The 20,151-nt window shown below is 41.5% G+C and overlaps 1 protein-coding gene and 1 pseudogene across 2 annotated transcripts in view; one reads left to right on the forward strand and one right to left on the reverse strand.

Moving 5' to 3' along the window:
- The first annotated feature begins 5,282 nt into the window (after nucleotides 1–5,282).
- SH3BGR (SH3 domain binding glutamate rich protein) overlaps nucleotides 5,283–20,151 on the forward strand; it is a 79,582-nt gene continuing 64,713 nt past the window's right edge. The window contains exons 1-2 of one of the 2 annotated variants that reach the window (XM_006158160.3): nucleotides 5,283–5,484; nucleotides 12,675–12,860. In XM_006158160.3, coding sequence (XP_006158222.1) covers nucleotides 5,440–5,484; nucleotides 12,675–12,860 — 231 coding nt within the window. In that variant the 5' untranslated portion in view covers nucleotides 5,283–5,439. The remainder of the gene's footprint in view (nucleotides 5,485–12,674; nucleotides 12,861–20,151) is intronic. The other variant, XM_027775582.1, reaches the window with a different exon arrangement.
- On the reverse strand, nucleotides 15,418–16,276 carry LOC106735922 (rRNA-processing protein FCF1 homolog; annotated as a pseudogene).

Raw genomic sequence — 20,151 nt, forward strand, 5'->3', positions numbered from 1 at the left:
CCAGAAGAAAAAAGCCGATGACTTCCAGGAGGTAAGGAAGTTCTTGTGAGAGCTGAAAGAGGAAATACACAACATTAAAAAAATAATCAAATAAATAATTTTTTTTGTTTGCTTAGAGATGAAAGCTATAATACAGGAAGTTAAACCTCCATTGAAAGTATTAAAAGTAGACTAGATCATACAGAAAATCGAATCTCAGATGCTGAAGACAAGATTGCTGGACTAGTAAAATCTACCATGAAGACTGAGAAAACAGTCCGTAAAAATGAGAATAATATATGAGAAATACTAGATACCATTAAATATTCAAACATACGGATAATCGGTATCCCAAAAGGTGAAGAGACTAATAAGGACATTGACAATCTATTTCATGAAATCCTGGAAGAAAACTTCCCAAATCTAGAGAGGCATTCAAAGATCCAGACTCCAGAAATACAAAGAACCCCAAATAGGATCAACCCAAGAAGATCTTCTCCAAGACACATTATAGCCAGAATGACCAAAACCACAGACAAAGACAAGATGCTCAGACTGGCAAGAGAGAAATGTCAACTTACTTATGAAGACTATCCCATCAGGCTAACAACAGACCTCTCATCGTAAGCAATGCGAATAAGGAAGGAATGGGAAAATATATTCAAATGATTGAGTGAAAAAACAATTTCAACCAAGAATACTATATCTGGCAAGATTATCCTTTACATGGGAAGAGAATACAAGAACATTCTCAGATAAACAAAACCTGAAAGAATTTACCAACACCAGACCAGATCTCCAAGTTCTGAAGGGGAGTGCTATCCCAGGAAAACTAAAGTCAGATATACAGAAATAAGAGTTCTAAAACAGCTAAGAAAATGGCCAGCTTAATGGTAAGAACAAGTCCAGAGTTGAACATTATCTTCCAGAATTTAAATGGAAAGATTGGACCACAATAGAATATAAAGTACATGAGTTTGAACTAGTGAAATAGAATTTTATGACTTTAGACTATAACATTACTGACCTTCTATATTTTGTTTCCCACTGTTAGGGAGTTTTGTCTTCTCTCGAGTTGTGGACAAGTCCATGTACCTACTATTCGAACAGAATCCTAACCTCTTTCCTGGCTTTAAGTATTAAGCAAAGTTCTCTTAACATTTTTTTTTTTTTTGAGAGGTTTTTGCTATCGGGTGTGTGTGTGCTCACCAGAAAAAGAGAGAGATAGACAGAAAGTGAGAAACCACCTCCCAGGGAGGATGGCCATGCTGCAATCTCTTCTCTTCCATTTTTCTCTCAGGATCTTGGGCACACACACAGGCACCTGCGCCAGGCATGAGTTTAAGCCACCGGGTCCAAGATTCAAACTGATAAACTACGTGGGAGTCCAGCGACATAGCCATTACACCAACTGCTGGTCCCTCTCTTAACATTTTTTTTTATTTTGATTTATTAAAGCTAAAACTGCCTTTTCTTTTTTTTGGAGAGGTTTTCGCTATAGGGCGCATGTGCTCGCCTGACAGACAGAGAGAGACAGAGAGGCAGAAAACGAGAAATCACCCCCCAGGGGGGATGGTCACGCTGCAGTCCCTTCTCCTCCATTCTCTTCTCGGGATCTTGGGCATGCATGCACACCCGCCTTGCGTGAGTTTTAAGCCACCGGGTCTGGTACGCGAACCGTGGTCGACTACGTGGGAATCCAGTGACATAGCCATTACACTAACTGCTGGTTCCCGAAAACTGCCTTTCTTGAAATTAAACAATGTATTTAAAATGTATTTTAAAAATAACTATTTAGTAACCACAGTAAGCTATATAGCTTCAGCTATGTCTATTTTATAGTATATTCATTCTACCCACATAGTTTCATGCCTAGTCAACTTTTGTTCACAGATATGTATATATCAGCTGAACTTACTATTGAAAGTATTTAGATTAATTAAGATATTTTGTGATTCAATACAATTTGGGAAAGAATAAAGGAATGGACAGCAACTGCAAATACCAGATACAGGGTGGGAGGAGTATGGGAAATGGCAGAGGGTGAGAATTAAGGGTGGGATATATATATATATATTTTTTTTTCTTGTATGTATATATGTGTGTGTGTGTGTGTGTATATCTATGAAACAAGAAATGGAAAATTACTTGTTGATAACATGTATGATTAAGCCACTTTACAGTGTATTATGGCTGGAAAATTACAGTTGGTATGTTGTGATGTTTAGTTGAAAGTATATAAAATAAATAAATTAATAAAAAAATCAATATTGGTCCATTAACTGTAACAAACATACCATACTGGTAGAGTACATAGTTCATATTATAATAGGGGGAACTGTGTGCTGGGTGGGGGTAGTGTACATGAACTTTCTGTACTGTGTGTTGTGCTCAATTTTTCAATAATTCTTCATCCAAAACTGTTCTAAAAAAATAAAGCCTATTAAAAGTAAAAAAAAAAAAAAAGAACAAAAGAAAGTGGTCAGTTTCAGTCCTCAGGCCTCACTGTGAAGAGGAATAATAACAATTCGATTTTTTCCTTTTTTTTAGAATTATTGTTATTTAAAAAAATTTTTGCTAGAACATATGTGCTCACCAGAGGGAGACAGAGGGAAAGTAAGAAATTAAGCCACCACATCCAGGTCTTAAACTGTGGTCGGCCATCTGGGATTCTAGCACCTTAACCACCACACCACCTCACCACCTACTGGCCTCTATGGGACTCGATTTCATAGTTGTACAGATTAAGAGTGTGGCTTTTGCAAAGCTCCTAGAACAGATCTGGCTTGCAAATGGAGTGGGTGTCATTACTGAAGGCAGTTTTTACCCTATATGATCAGGGGGTGTATATTCTCTAGAGCAGGCATCCCCAACCCCTATGCCACGAACTGGTGCCTTTTGGTGGCCTGCTGGGGGCTGGGTCGTGGACTGGTGCCGGTCCACTGAGCCTGCAGCAGGGGTTGGACAGCCATTGAGTCAGGTTTCATATGTGTTTGCAGCTACTCCCTGTTGTTTGAATTGCTATCTGGGCTCCGCCTCCTGTTAGATAAGTGGTGGTATTGGATTCTCACTGTAGTGCAAGCCCTACTGTTGTGTGACTGGAACCATGGTAGTGGTGGAATGGGGTGCATGGTGGACATGGTTTGTTTGAGTCATCTGAACACCCCAATCCTCATCCTTTCTCCACCCTGTCCCCATCTGAGGAGGGATTATCTTCCACGAGCCTGGTCCCTGGTGTTAGGAAGGTTGGGGACCACTGTCCTATAGCACATGAGAATCTAGCTACAGTTTATGTTACAAAGTCATTAGGACATATGCCTAGCTTATTATTTTCTTAAATACTGTTTGAAGAAAATTACATGCTTGTGTGGCAGACTTTAATGCATGAAAATATACAAAGTTTTTGGTATACAGATATTACATGCTCACTGTAGGAATTTTGAAAATATGGAAATAAGTAGAAGTAAGAATGATTTATAATCTTTGGTTGACTTTAAAATAAAGCTTATAATTCTGATTTATAATAGGGAGACCCATTAATCATTTCTGCCAAGGACCTGGTTTGAAAATTTTTAAAAAAGATTTATTTTATTTTATTTATTCATTCACTTATTTTAATTTTACCAGAGAGAGACTGAGAGAGAGAGAGAGAGAGAGAGACATGGTCAGCCATGTTGGGAGAATCCAGCGCCTTAATCACCATGCCACCTGCTGGTCCCTAGTTTGAAAATTTTTAAAATAATTATTTATTTTATTTATTATTATTATTTAATTTGACCAGAGAGAAAGAGAGAGAGCGAGTGAGCGAGAGAGAGAGAGAGAGAGGCAGAAAGCAAGCCTCCAGGTCGAGGACTTGAACCATAGTTGGCTATGTGGGAGTCCAGTGCCCTAACCACCATGCCACCTGCAGGCCCCAGAACCTAGTTTTTGAAGTAGTTAATTTTGCAAATAGAAGCCCAAAGTTAAATTTCTGTAGAGTCATCTTAATCATTCATTGTGATGTAAACAAATTTGAGCTGTATTCCGGGGACCAGGCTGTTTGTTTTCATCAGGGCACTTATCTGAGGAACAGCCAACAGGTGTCAAGGGTCTCCGGGACGCTGGTGAATGAGATGAGTGCATAGTCTGAAAGTTTGCTCCCTGCTCCAGGATACTACTACCACCTTCTCCGTGTTGAATATCAGGGTTATTTATTTTTATTTTTATTTTTTTTGGCTACAGAGCACATATGCTTTCTGGAGAGAGATAGAGGGCTAGAGAGAGGGAAAGTAAGAAAACAAACCCCAGGGGAGATGACCATGCAGCAACCCTTTCTCCATTTTTCGCTTGGGATTTTGGATGCCTGCGCATGCGCCTGTTGTGTTTTCCAAGCCAGGAGGTCCTGGCCCACAGGGGGCTTTAAAAAGAGAGAGACAGAGAGAAAAAAGAGAGAAAGACTCAGCTGTCTAAGAGGACTAAATATTCCCCGAGGGCTTCTTCAAAGATGAGGCCTTTGGCCCTAATGTCCTTGATCTTGCTTTGAAAATTTATCAGAAGAGTTTGGGCACTTAGCATTTGGGTTTCTTTACTATAATCGATTTATATTTTTCTGATTTTTAACACAATTCAAATTCCTTTAGATAAAAGATGGGATAAAGCCTGTTGTGAACAGATAAGCCCCCCTCCCCCATGTGTTTAAAATAGTTTAAACGATTTGCTTGTTCCATTCATCAGTGCTGACAAGCCAGCCCGATTTCCCTGTCTCTTCTGGGATGTAAGTGAAACCTTACGCGGCCCACATGGCTGGTCAGTTTCTGTTCTTTGGAAGAAACAGGTGGTAAAGGGAGAAACTGGAAACAGGCCACTTAAAAAGCAAATCTATTGTATGATAGTTTCTGCTTTAAAAAAAAGCTGCCAGAAAATTTACAACAAAAAGGAATCTGCTCTGTATTTTAAGGCCTGTGTGGCTACTCTGACACTTCTAGTTTGTTTGCCAAAAGTCTGCTCCGCTCCGATGGAGGCGGTGTGTTCTGGGGTTTTCCAGCTCCCCAAAGCTCCTCCCTCGCTTCTTTTCTAGTCCGCTCCAGTGTTTCCACAGGCTCCACCTCTCTTTGCCCCAAGGCATCTCTGCGCGCGTCTCTGATTGGTGTGCTGCAAAGCCTGGCCATTTAGGGGCTGTTGTCGGGCATTCAAAGTGATAAGGGAAAGGGTCCAGTGGCTGCTTTTATCAACCAATCAAATATTTTCGTGACAGATCCCAAAATATTACTGGGCCAATGGAGGGGGAAGCCCAAGATACCTCCGGGGCTCCTCTGGGCGGCAGAGCCTCTTAAGTGCGAGCAGGAGGCGGGAGCTCAGTGGGGCCCTGGGTTGTTGCCAGCTCCGACCTGGCACGAACTCGTCTGTCACTGTCAGGATTTGTCTAGCGACGCGTTCCCTTACAGGGGTGTGCTGGGGGGAGTCTTCTTTCCGACTATCGAAATGGTTATCAAAGTGTTTGTTGCCACATCTTCTGGGTCCATAGCGGTAGGTGTCTGGTGGACTCTGTGGGCTTTCTTCTATACATTTTCTGCATAACTCACGGTTGGAAGTAGGAGCCAGCGTGGCCAAGCGTTGGTTCCAGATTTCTATTTCGTGTGTAAGTCAACTGCTCCCTGCAGTAAGCGTGTGTGCCCTTTGCTTTCTGCGTTCGTTTTTGCGGTGTTGAAAAAGTGCAAAAAATGTGTAATCTGGAAAGCTGGATGTGAAATGGAATTCGAAGAAGAAAGTGTGTTTGATGCTGGTGTTTTTAACGCGGGAGTTGTGTCCTGCTGTGTTGCATGTATTGTAGAATTATGTGCTTTTGCTGGGGTGGGATAGTGTTCCTGCCTTTCATTCTGCTAGGCTTAGCATTAAAAGTTGCAAATAAATGGCACCCTTTATAAGACTGGAGTGTAAGATGAACAGGATTGCTAAACTGACTCCAGGGTGTAATTACTGGTACCTGTGATGGAACCGTGTAACCACGCCGAGTGTAAAGTTAGCATGTGTAATATCATTATTTGAGGAAAATGATGTCACAGTGACATGAGCAAACATCGCTAAGACTGTAATTTTAAAAGCCTCCAGGGGATCATTCCACCCCAAAATAGGAACTGAAAGGGACCTTGTCACATTGCTTTGTCTGATTGCCTTGAGTCCATCCACTGCTTCAGTTCTGTGTAGTGCAGACCTGCCTAAAGAAATAGTGGTAATGAAGGACTCACTTCTCTTCAGAAATGTTCAGGCTTTGACTTTAGGCTTGAACTTGCAGTGTGTGTTGGTGACTGATACTGCGGCTGGCATTTTAGCAGAAGTTTAGAAGACTGTGGAGAGAAAACAGTTTTATAAACCCCAAGAGCTGTGAGTGGGCTGTTTCCTTTTATATTTAGTTCCTGGAGGATCTTAGGTTGCCGCTTGGGTTTCAGCAATTGCTCTGCCAGTGATGATACCCTAAGCATTCGCTGGCTGGGGTGGTGGCCCCAACAGCTATCGAGTGCTATCACTCCTAGCCCTCAAAGTTCACGAGTTTCCAGAGAGGGTGAGAAGAAAGCAAGAGAAAACAGCTTGCTGGTCTGGTCTGAGCACAAATGATCAGCGACTGCTTTAGTGATTTCTAGAACAGGCTAACAGAAAGTGATGATTAAAATCCCAAATGTACGACCAACTGGTGGCGTGATGGTTAAGGCAGCTGGATCCCATACGGCCAACAACATGATTGGAGCATCTTGAAAAACATGTGGGTATGTGTGTGCATGCCCAAAATCCTGAGAGGAGAAGGGGTTGTGGTGTGGTCATCTCCCACCCCAGGGAATGCTTTCTTATCTTCTTCCAACTTCAAGCGCACATGCCCTATAGCAAAATCAAAAAAGAAAAAAAGATTAAAAAATCCCAAATGTAAACTGTAAAATCTTTTGTGAGTCTTAATGATTGAACATACATTTAATTGCTCTATCATGAGTATGCTTTTGGATCATTTGGATAAATTAATAAACTTTCTAGGAAAACGGCTTTAAATACGTTGTTGAAGTTCATTGCTGAAAACTTTTACCACTTACCTGCCAATCCTCTGTGTATTGTCTAGACTTGGTCTATGTATTCTTCAGATGACAATGAATATGTTTTTAGATCCCTTAGGGCTATTTGATGTTTTACATTCTTGAATATAAGAATGCACATTGGGAGTGTAATTTAGTTAACCTTGAAGGGCCTGGAAAAATGCCATTCATTCCAGGGTCCTGGAAAAGTCAAGTCAATTTTGGTTCCCTAAGCACATGTTTCAGCACTGCCTGTAACAGTGTGACCTTGGGAAAGGTATTTCACTTCAGCTAAGCCTCAATTTCCTTGTCTGTAAAATGAGGATAAGAATAGTACCCACCTCATAGTGTTGTCATGAGGACTTATGAAATAGCACGCCTGGGTGCCTGGCTTGATGTCAGGTGCTTAATCAGTGCTCAAAAAACATTATAATTATTAGTTAATGTTATAACTACCAGCTACTGTTAGGTAATATTAGTTGCTACTATAAATGTTGTAATTATTAGTTAATGTTAATTAGTAATTATAACACACAGTTATTACAGTTATTAGTTATTGTCTTTGTTAATTAATATTATTGAGTAGGGTCTGGGTCTATGATTACTATGTGCCAGAAGAATTGTCCAAAACCACATAAATGGAAGAATTTCCGTCTTATCCTAAAGAGTGAGAACCAATTGTCCCCATGGTGTCATGGCGATGACTTTTTGTGGATAGAGAATTTCACCCAAAAGATTTTGTCAGGAAAAGCCCTGGGGCAGCATCCGTGCTCATGGGAGTGTGTGATGGTCAGTCTGCAAGACATTTACTACTTACCACTTTAGCCTACACATTTTCAAAATGGGTTCTTATCTGACACCTAGTCAAGGAGGATACTCTGACTTTTTTTTCTGTTTGATGAATAAAATAAATGAGAGAGGAGAAACAATTTGCAATTTTTTAAATACACAATTGAATACATGCAGTGCTATATTATTCTCTATTTTAGCAGCTGACTTTACAAAACTGTGACATGTTTTACCAGGTTCCAGAAGTGTTTGGGTTCAGAGGCCTTGGGGAGCAGGAGAAGCTGCATGTCTTCTTGTATGACCTCCCTCTCTCCCGGTAGGGTGGCGGGATTAAAGGGGGGGACAGAGAGAGGATGGTCCCCACTGTCTCCAAGTACACAGCTCCTGGACCTGCTTTCTTTATGGGCAGACTCTAATGCTGACTGCTGGATTTCTCAATCCTTTCCCCATCTTGAATGACAGTGAAAATATTGTGGGAAAAACATGAATCTCAGATTTATCTGGGTGTAAAGCTTGGAAAATTCATCAATTTGTTAGAGCCTTAGCTTTATTATTTTATTTAATTTAAGAAAAAATGTATCCAGGGCCAGTCAGTGGCATGAGAGTTAAGATGGTAGATATCACATGACTGACTGCACAGTTCAAGTCTTAGACCTGGCTGCTTGAAAAACCTACTGGGCATGTGTGCATGTGTGTCCAAAATCCCAAGAGGTGAATGAAGGAGGAGGGATTTCAGTGTGGTCATCCCCCTGGGGTGGTTATTTTCTCACTCGCCTCCCCTTCCTGTCTCTACTGAGTACATACACCCTACAGCAAATTAAAACATTATATGTATATATCCACTTATTTCTTTTGTGGCTGCATGTGCAAGAGAAAGAGAGAAAGAGAAAGAGAAAGAGAAAGAGAAAGAGAAAGACAAACCCCCAGTAGGGCCTTTCTCATCCTTGGCCAGTCAGGATTACGGGCAGTAGGTACAGGGATACCACAGGTCGTTAACCCAGGATCTTCCCATGTCAATTAAGTATTGTAGAGCATTGACCACAGCCAATGAAAGAATTTCTGTCTTATCTTAAAGAGTGAGAACCAATTGTCCCCACAGTGTCATGGTGATGATTTTTTGTGGTTAGGGAATTTCACCCAAAAGGTTTTGTCAGGAAAAGCCCTGGGGCAGCATCCATGCTTGTGCGAGTGTGTGATGGTCAGTCTACTATGTTATTTTAAAATAGTAACCAGAAGACTTACCTGGCATGGCTGATGTGACACTGAAATGAGAAATGGTGTGCTGGGTACCTGACAGTGCAAATCCCCAGCTTACAGTACAAGCATCATCTGATTTAATTCTCAGCAAAATCATATGAGAAAGGCATGCTATATCTGTTTTGCAAATGAGGAAATTGAAGATCAGAGTCCTTTCAGACAGCAGTCTTCCAACCTAGCTTCTCTGTGACTCAAATCAAGAGCTCTTTTTACTACAGTACCGTGGCCTTAGTTGGAAATGCTCCTAACTGTACGGGACAATAAGCAGGATATGCCAAGCAAATGGCACCAAGAGGTGTTGCTGTCAGATCATTCCCACACATTAGAGTATCTCATTGTGCTGGGTGACTTCAGGACATAGAACACACAAGTAATTGTAACAGGATAGGAAAACAGAGCTCTCCAAATCTTTACTGAAGTCCCAAAGGCTCCAAAAATGACATAGACCCAAAACATCCACAGATCATGCAAAGCCACTACCTAAGAGAGATGGTGTGGCCTGTGGGGCCAGCATTGCCCATGGCACTCTGGGGGTGGGGGATAAAGAAAGGGTATGGGGAGACTGTGGGGAACAATTCTCTGAGAACTGATGTTATCCCTGGTCAGCTCAAGAGGCCGCGTGGAGAAGAGTTGTACTTTGCAAAGACTCAGTGTGGCTACTGGGTGAGAGACCATAAAAAGGGAGGGGGGCTTTCGAGCCCAGGAACCCCACCCTAGAGTCAGGGCTGTGGGTGTAGTCAGATGCTCTCACGTGGTCCTCTACATTCCTCTTTCCCCCTCTGGACTCAACCCTCAGACCCATAGCCCAGGCAGAGCTCAAGGATTCAGCCTACTGGTGTTTAGGGAGTGCAGGGAGCAAATAGATTTTACTTCTTTCTTCTTCTTATGGGGTTGTGTACTGAGAAACAACACTTAACTCAGTGACATGCATCAGACAGTACTGAACTCACCTGAATGCAATCTCATGTCTCATGAGGATTAACAGCAAGTATGATCTCCTTTCATTGTCTCCATCTCTCTTTGCTTTCTAATAGACGAGATGTAGGTCAAGACTTTTGGAAATGTATTCCATCTATTCAGAAATCATGGGATACAATATATTCCTTTCTTGTCCTACCTCAAGTCCTGGGTTGTGAGCCATGGAGTTGGGAACAGAGTTGAACTGGCATGGATGCAGGTCCACCACTCCCCAGGCCAGCTCTGGCTCCCAAGCATGCATTTGAGAAGGGTTTTGAAGAAGGGGTTTGGACAGCATAAAGGAGAGTGCCTTCTGAATATTTAATTAGAGGTAAACTTGCCTAAAATGAAGACACCTCTACTCACTTTTTCCAAAGATTTATTTATTTAATTTATTTTATTATTATTGCTGTTGTTATTTTAAAATTTGACCAGATAGAGACAGAGACAGAGAGAAAGGGAAAGTGAGAACACAAGTCACCTGATCTGGGACTTTTGAACCACGGTTGGCCTTGTGGAAATCCAGCGCCTTCACCACACCACCTGCTGGACCCGACATCTCTAATCTTTGAAACAGCAAAGTAATTTCTGAAAATATCTTAGGGAATAAATAGTTTATAAAATGTCATGAACAATGTTGGATATGTTGGAAAAGATGACTAGAGAAAGTGATGAATTAAAACAATAGTTTAGTCCAACAGCTCATCATTAATTCTGATGAGGTTTTGAAAAATGGAAATGTAGCTGTGAAGCTGTGGAATTGGGAGCATAGTGTCAGTGCAGAGCAGCAGAAGGTCTGGCTCACACCTGCCTGGCAGGTGGGCACCTTGGCAGGGACACACACCCTCCTCCTCTGGTTCTTAGGGTGTGACACTTGGGATTTGCCATCAGTCATGCCTTTCTTATACTTTTTTTAAAAATTCCATGTTTGTCCCAAACTGAATGTTTGTTCTGGCTGAGTCTTACTGTAAGTGTTGTGTTGTGACTAAGAGCAGCCTTTAATTTATGGATCTCATGCCATTATTTCCAATATATGTTGAGGGTATAAATGTTAATTTAAAATTTAAATGTCTGATTATCATTTATATATGTGTATGTGTAATATACATAAAAATTTGTAACATTTATGTTAATTAAAAAAAATTAGAAACCATTGAAAATTATATTCTTTTTTTTTTCTTTTTTAAGAGAGGTTTTTGCTATAGGGCGTGTGCGCTCGCCAGACAGACAGAGAGAGACAGAGGGACAGAAAGTGAGAAATCACCCCAGGGGGGATGGCCACGCCACAATCCCTTCTCCATTCTCCTCTCAGGATCTTGGGCACGCACGCACACGCATGCACCCGGAGTGAGTTTTAAGCCACCGGGTCCAGGACAAGAACCGTGGTCGACTACGTGGGAGTCCAGTGACATAGCCATTTCGCTAACTGCTGGTCCCCTATTAACTTATATTCTATATACTATATATAAGCAAAGCACCATTCAAATCAAATTATATATACATTTTGTGTATACATTATTTATGCAAATTAGATTTATATAGAATTTGTTTTTGATGATGATTTGTTCCAAGACTTTAGCTGATCTTATTTCTTCTTTACTAATTCTTGTTTACTTTTTGGCCATTAATACTTAGTAAAGAACTGAAAGTATTTTTGAAGACTAAAAATAAAAGATATGAGAGCATGGTGTATTCTGTAGGTTAATTATGTAATGATTCAAAAATAGATGGTATTAAAATTCCAGAATTTATTTTTTAAAGAATTATTTAATTTTATTTATTATTATTTTTTAAATTTTCTATAGGGTATGTGTGCTCATCAGAGAGAGAGATAGAGAGAGAGAGAGAAAGCGGGAGAGCAAACTGCCAGATCTGGAACTTGAACCATGATTGGCCATGTAGGAATCCAGTGCCTTAAATCCCACACCACTTGCTGGCCCCCCAAATTTTAGAATTTAAATAGGCACTCTGTTGATTTTTTTTTTTTAAAGAGGTTTTTGCTTTAGGGTGTGTGTTCTCATTGGAGAGAGACAGAGTGAGAGGGAAAGTGAGAAATCACCCTCTGGGGGGAATGGCCACACCACAATCCCTTATCCTCCATCATCCTCCAGGGATCTTGGCCACAATCCCTTCTCCTCTATTCTCCTCCAGGGATTTTGGGCACACACACACAACCCAGCGTGAGTTTGAAGCCACCAGGCTGGGGCTCAAACCATGGTAGGCCATGTGGGAGTCCAGCGAAGTAATGCCATCTGCTGGCCCCTGTCGATTCTTTATAATGAAGAGGTGTGCTTTTATTGTTTTCCTTGATTGAGTATTTAAAAACCCCCATCTATTTGTGGGGTCCAGATAGTGGCACAGTGGTGATAAGTGACGCTCTGCAAGGCTGACCCACACAGGAAGGTTCTGGGTTTGTGCCCAGAGAACTACCCCTGAGCACTGGGCATGTGTCCATGATCTGGAACTAGTTGAAGCTGGATGTGGATTGTAGTGTCAAGACCCTGTTGACAGTGCTCTTTTTCCCTCTCAAGAAATAAATAAGTTAAAAAATAATTTATATCACATGATATAGTTGGAGAATGGGTTTGCCTTATGTAAACATGAGCATAATATTTTTCAAGAGCAGCCAAATAATTATCTTTCTTTACTTTTGACCAGATTAGGAAGAAACAGCAAGAAGTAGTGGGCTTTTTGGAAGCTAATAAGATCGACTTTAAGGAATTGGATATAGCTGGAGATGAAGACAATAGGAGGTGGATGAGAGAGAATGTACCTGGAGAGAAAAAACCCCAAAATGGGATTCCTTTGCCTCCCCAGATCTTCAATGAAGAGCAATATTGTGGGGTGAGTGTTTGGTTTTGTAGTAACTCCATCTGTATGTGTATTTATTAGGAATTGTTTAGATTAGACTGATTTGAGACAGTATTCAAAATTGTTCGTGACTGTCAGTCTTGGCGTATTTCTACTATCCAACACCTGGATGGTAGGCCCATTGTGAATAATTAATAACGAAGATTTAAAAAATGGTGAAAACAATAGCATGGTGATTCAGAATATTTTCAGATTATTTTGGGTTCCTTATTTTATTTTGAATTGAGATCACGTGTTCAAACAGTATATGCATTTAGTTACAAAGGAATTCTATTCAGCTTTGCAGTGTGTACATACATGCACCTCCATAGACATATGGTAATTTTTCACCCGAATGTAGACTAATGTACAAAGGTAAAGCCTTACTATAGATACAAGATATATTTGTGTAAAATTGCCTAATTATTTTCTTTAATTTTTTTCTCCTTTTTTTAATTTGTGAGAGGGTGCACACATTTATTAGAGAGAGGAAAAGAGAGAGAGAGGGAGAGAGAAAGCACTTCCAATGGGGCGTGGTCTCACTGCAATTCCTTTTCCTCAATTTCTGCATTCTGTTAGGATTTTGGGCATGTATATATGCCTGTGAGCCTGGTATGTTTTTCAGCTGTATGAGCCAGGATTTGAACCATGTGGTTGGCTCCCTTTTGCTAGGCCATGGAGCTGGCCTCCATTTTATTTTCTTTATTCATGATAGAGAATGTGCACACACATGAGAGACAGAGAGGCAGAGATACACACACATACACACATGAGAGAGAGAGAAAGAGAGAGAGAAAGAGGAGAGCACCCTCAATAAGGTTTGGTTGTGCTGTAGTCACCCTCTTCTAATCCTTCAGCCCATTGGATCTTGGCACACATACGTGTGCCCAGTATGCCTCAGGCTGACTGGGCTGGGGATTAGAACTACAGTTGCCAAAAGGAGTCTGGCTTCTCTTGAGCAGCTTATCACTGCTGTGTCCCAGAGTCGGCCCTATCTAAATAGCTTAAAATTATTCTGGACATTTTGATTATAATAGCAATTTTATTTTCCATTTATTTCCATTTTTATTTGAATATTTAATAGTTCATTTCACCATAAAGATCATGCTTTCTTCAAATTGTTGGAAGGAGGCAATTAAAATATCAAGGAACTGGGACCAGCAGGTAACATTGTGATTAAGGCACTGGACTCCCAAGTGACTGATTGCATTTGGAGTCCCAGACCTGGTGGCTTGAAAATCATGCCAGGCATGTGTACATGTGTATTTAAAATCCTGAGAGGAGAATGGAGAAGGGATTGTGACCCCCTGGGGATGATTTCTCACTTTTCCTCTCTCTGTCTCTGTCTCTCTCTGATGAGTGCATGGGCCCAATGACAAAAACCTAAAAAAGAAAAAAAAAATCAAAGAATATGAGAATATGAGAGCTGGAAATGATCCCAGGGTCGGCTTAGCCATGTAAGGAATTTCTCAGGCGGAGGTACATGGGTTCGGTGAAGTAGAGGGAATTGCTGTATATGCTACTTCTGAGTGCAGCGACCAGGTGTGGGCATCTTAAATCACCTCTTTGTTGCTCAGAACTGCTTGGTCTGTAGGGTGGGTTTTCTTTATTATGTTTGTTATTTAAAGCACCTGTCATTCAACTGTATCCTGGGACCAGATCCTGCCACTGTCTGTCTGAGTGAATGACATTTTATTGGAACACATCCACACTAGTTCTTTCAGCATTCGCCTGTGGCTGATTTTGCACCATGTCGGAGTTGAGTAGTTGCAACAGAGACCACATGACCTACAAAGACAAAACTATTTATGATCTGCTCTTTCACAGAAAAGCTTACAGGCCTCTGATTGGAGGCATGGATTGTTTAGTTGTTGAGACTTGTATTAGTTTCCTAGGCCTGCTGTAAGAAAGTACCGCAAACTTGGTGGAAAAAGGAATTTATTCTCTCACGGTTCTGGAGGCTGGTAGTTTGAGATGAAAGTGCCACCAAAGTTGGTTCTGGAGGTTCTGAGAGAGACTCTGTTCCATGCTTCTCTTCTAGCTTCTAATGTTTGCCAGCAGTCCTTGGCACTCCTTGGCTTCTTGGAGCATCACTCCAGTCTCTCCCTCCAAGTCCCTGTGTGTCTCTGTGTCTTCACATGGGTTTCTATAAAGGAGAGCATTGGAATTGGGCTTCAGCCTAACCCAAGATGACCTTATCATAACTTATTACTTCTGAAAATACCCTATTTCCAAATAAGGTCACTTTCTGAAGTTCTGGTAGACATGCATTTGTGGGGCACACTATTCAACCTCGTACAGGGCTGGACAATTTTTTTTTTAAATAAGCAATTATCTAAACATCTGATTTATAAAAAGATGCAATAAGTTTTTAAATGAAGCAAACATCTTTTCAAAACAGCATTGAAAACTAAGTGTACTTGACCATACTCAGCTCATTATAGAGCAAATAGGTGAACAGAATAATAATGCATAATAGACAGCGTGTTTAATGAACTGGCAACAGAAATATTTGGGCAAAGAAAGGCAGAGGAACTTTGTCCTTTAAAAATTAGAACCGCGAGGCTTCATAATCATCTGGCATCTGCTCAATGTTATATCTATGGTTAGAAATGTACATGATAGGGGACCAGCAGTTAGCATAATGGCTATGTTGCTGGACTTCCATGTAGTTGACCATGGTTCAAGTCCTAGACCTGGTGGCTTAAACTCACGCCGGGTGTGTGTGCGTGCATGCCCAAGATCCCGAGAGGAGAATGGAGGAGAAGGGACTGTGGCATGGCCATCCCCCTTGGGGGGTGATTTCTTGCTTTCTGGAGAGCGCATGCACCCTATAGCAAAAACCTCTCAAAAAAAAAAAGAAAAAAAAAAAAAAAGAAATGTAAGTGATAGGAACTCCTGGGATCTTCCGGATTCTTTGTTTAAGGTTTCAGTCAACTGTGGCCACGATGTAACACTTGTGCTGAGTTACTCTGTACTAAGCAATCGTTTGCATAGGTTCCTTTATGTGTGCATGGTAATCGTTCAAATCTGGGATCCTTAGTGATCCTTAGAGCCACTCGATACTTTTGCCTCAATTTTTCAGTGTCAGCCATCGCACAGTCAGTTAACAAGGGATACACTTGGTATAGACAGTCCATCACTGCCTGCACCAAGTCCAGTTTGGCTTTAATGGAAAAGTTGATAAAGTTGGTGTCAACCAGGATGTGGTAAGGTGGACCCAGCTGTGTATTACGTTGAAAGAAGAAGCAGAATGAGTGTTGGGGGACGTCTCTTTCCTTCAGCATGCTAGGATCTTTCTTTTCTTTCTTTTTAGGTTTTAATCTATCCTTTTCTTTAAGCCTCTGATCTCTGAGACTAAGCATTTGCTTCATGGTTGCATACTTTCTTGTTTTCTTTTGTTTCCCCATGTTCACGCCACACTCGTTTCTTCTGGAATCACCAACAGCACAATGCTTCTTTTATTTTTCCTTCCTTTTTTTGGAGAGGTTTTTGCTATAGGGCACGTGCGATAGCCAGACAGACAGAGACAGAAAGACAGAAAGTGAGAAATCACTCCCCAGGGGGGATGGCCACACCTCAATCCCTTCTCCTCCATTCTCCTCTTGGGATCTTGGGCATGCATGCACACGCGCCCGGACTGAGTTTAAGCCACTGGGTCCGGGACTTGAACCGTGGTCGACTACGTGGGAGTCCAGCGACATAGCCATTATGCTAACTGCTGGTCCCGCGCAATGCTTTTTTTGACAATTTTTTTTTAAAGGTTTTTGCCATAGGGTGGGTGTGCTTGCTAGAGAGAGATAGTGAGAGGGAAAATGAGAACACTCCCCCCCGCCCCCGTCCCCCACAGTGGGCATAGCCACACCGTAATCCCTTCTCCTCTATTCTTCTCTTGGGATTTTGGGCATGCGTGCACATGTACCTAGAGTGATTTCCGAGCTGCCATGTCCAGAACTCAACCACGGTCAGTCATGTGGGAGTCCAGCGCCTTAACTACTATGCTTTCTGCAGGCCCTAGGCTGGGCAAATTTTTTGGCTGTGTTAGCATTCTTCAGAGGGTTAGCTAAAAGTCCTGTAGTGTAGGAGTGTTTCCAGATGACCTTAATGTGGTAGGCACTATTTAGGAAAATACATGGTCTAATTCAGTTTTCCTATGGATTTAGCCTGGGGTTTCCCGTAGTATAGATGAGGTTTCTTCTTTTAAAGAGGTCCCCCCTTACCTTCTACTCTTCCCTTCATTGTCCCCTCCCCACACTTCTAAGAATTGTGGCTCTTGTTGGACAAGGAAAGGGATAATGGGGCTTTTTGCTGGAGGAGATGGTAGAGAATTTTATTCTATTTTTATAAAATCTTTTAAAAAAATCTTTAAAATAAATTAGGGCCCAGATGGTGGTGAAGTGGTAATACGACTGGACTCACATCAGAATAGTCCAGGAGGGACCAGCAGGTGGTGTAAAGGTCATGTAGAAAGACTTCCACATAATCGGCTGTGGTTTGAGTCCTGAACCCAGTGGCTTAAGACTCAATGCTGGGTGCATGTGTGTGTGTGTGTGTGCCCAAAGTCCCGACAAGAAAATGGAGGAAAAGGGATTGCAGTGTGGCTATTCCCCCCCACCCCACCCCGAGGGCGGTTATTTCTCATTTTCTATTTCTCTGTCTCTCTGGTGAGCACACGCACACCCTACAGCAAAAATTTCTCTCTCGCTCTCTCAAAAAACGGACAGTACAGGGTTTCTGTTCCGGGGCCTTCCTATAACGTGCCATGATCTGGGCTGACAGACTGGTGTGTTGGGGGGTGGATTGCGGTATGTTAACTTTGTTAAGGGTGTCTCTCTCTTGCTCTCTCATGGAAGAAAAAAACTTAACTAATATGTGCATGCACTAAAAAATTAAAATAGTTTTCCAGTGAAAACACTTCCCTCTCATTTCAGATTCCTGTCACTCTTGCTGCCCTGGGCTGCCTCCATGGGCTTGTGAGCTGAGGATGTACACAGGCCCAAGTGCAGGAGGGTTTGTCCTTGGTGGAATGTGCAGCTTTCGTTATCTTGAAATTCTTAATACGTTTTGAAGAAGGAACCTAGCATTTTCATTTTACACTGGGCCCTGCAAATGATGTGGTTGTGGCTGGTCCTGCTCTGAGGCAATCATTGTTGGCAATTTCCCTTTTGGTTTTCCAGAAATTTCCTATGTGTATTTCAAGTTGTATGTTACTTAAGAAAAGGAGTATGCCCAGTCATGCCACATACTATATATATTTATGTTGTTCACTTAATAATCCTATCTCAGAGATCAGCTGCAGAGACACATTATTTTAATAACTACAAAGTGTTCCACTGTATGTGAAATAATTTATTGGCATAGTATTCTTTTTTTTTTTTTTTAAGAGGTTTTTATCTTAGAGTGGAGAAAGAGAGAGAGAGAGAGAGAGAGAGAGAGAGAGAGAAATCACCCCCCTCCAGGGAATGGCCATGCCACAATCCCTTCTCCTTCATTCTTCTCCTGGTACCTTGAGCATGCACACACATGCGCCTGATGTGAGTTTGAAGCCACTGAGTCCGGGACTCAAACTATGTATACTATGTGGAAGTCCAGTAATGTGACTGTTACGCCATCTGCTGGCCCTGACATAGCCTTCTAATGAAGAACATTTGGATTGTTTTCAGCCTTCTGTCATTACAAGATGCCATCTTTATACACACAGATCTTTGTTTCCAGTAAGAGTATAAGTGTAGGATAAATTGCTAGATGTGCTGAATTAAAGAATATATGCATCTCATGTTTTGATAGAGATGCACTGTGGCTGTACCAATTTACCCTTTACCAATTTACTTTTCTGCCAACCTTACTTGAGAGGACCTAGTTCCCTGTGACTTTTACAGTGCCGTGGATAGCAAACGTTTGGAACTTTGCCAACCTGTTAGAAAAAGAATGAATTCTCACTGCTTTGACTTGAATTTCTTTCACTACGGGTGAGCTTGAACATCTTTTCAAGCTGTGTTTATAAGCTATCTGTGTTTTCTCTATAACCTTCCTATGAATCCTTTGCCACTTTTCTGTTGGGTTACAGGGGTAATGTTTATGTGGCAGCCCTTTGACAACCACAGATGGAACTATTTCTCTCGCTCTAATATGTTTTATGACTTTTTTTTTTTTAAAGACAGGGTCTCATTACATTGTGATCCTCTTCCCTCAGCCTTCCAAGTCACTGGGAATTCAGACATGTGCCAGTGTGCCCACTTGCCTTTGGATTGTGAGCCAAACTCAGGCCTTGTGACCCCAGCCTGCGGAGCACAGCGTCTTAGCGATGTATACCACTGGGACTGGGCCTGTCTTTTGACATTTTAAAAGGGCATTTTTGGTAGTGCAGAACTTTAAGCTTTTTTGTGTAGATATATTTATTAATCTTTCGTCTTATGTTTCCTTCAATCCAATTCTTTAGAAAAGCTTTCTGCACCCTAACATTACCAGAAGAATCATCTCATGTTTTCCTAGAACTTTCCCAGTGAAAATAGGATTTGATTCTCTTACTTTTACTTAACCATCCTTTAAAATTCAGGCTAGTTACATTAGAGACAATGTAGAACTATTGATACATAGCTTTCCACCCTTGTTCACTCAGGGTACAAGTTCTGCAGTTATTTTCTGCTACAAAAATAAAATCTGTTGATAATAATATGTATGGCAATGGAACCAACAGATGGCATAATGCTTATGTTGTTGGACTCCCATGGCCATCCGCAGTTTGAGTCCCAGACCCAAAGGTTTGACACTTACACTGGGCGGGTGCACGTGTGTGCCCAAAATCCTGAGAGGAGAATGAAGGAGAAGGGATTGCAGTGTGGACATTCTCCATGGGGGTTGATTTCTCACTTTCTGTTTCTTTATCTCTCCCATGAACACAAATGTAAAAATACAAAAAAAAAGGAAGAAAGAAAACAAAAATTCTTAAAGGCATCTTTCACCCCATTTTAGTGTAATCTGGCAATTTTTTTTTTTCACTTTAATTGTGGAGGAAAAAGAAAAGACTTCCTGGGACCAGCCTCTAGCATAACTGGTGGTTGCTGGACTCCCATGTAGTTGACCATGGTTCGAGTCCCGGACCCAGTGGCTTAAACTTATACCGGGTGCGTGTGCATGTGTGCCCAAGATCCCAAGAGGAGAATGGAGGAGAAGGGATTGCGGTGTGGCCATCCCCCCTGGGGAGTGATTTCTCGCTTTCTGTCTCTCTGTCTTTCTGGCAAGTGCATGTGCCCTATAGCAAAAACCTCTCAAAAAAAAAAAAAAA

The sequence above is a fragment of the Tupaia chinensis genome, unplaced genomic scaffold (assembly GCF_000334495.1).
Source record: "Tupaia chinensis unplaced genomic scaffold, TupChi_1.0 Scaffold000574_1, whole genome shotgun sequence".
In the NCBI taxonomy this organism is placed as follows: Eukaryota; Metazoa; Chordata; class Mammalia; order Scandentia; family Tupaiidae; genus Tupaia; species Tupaia belangeri.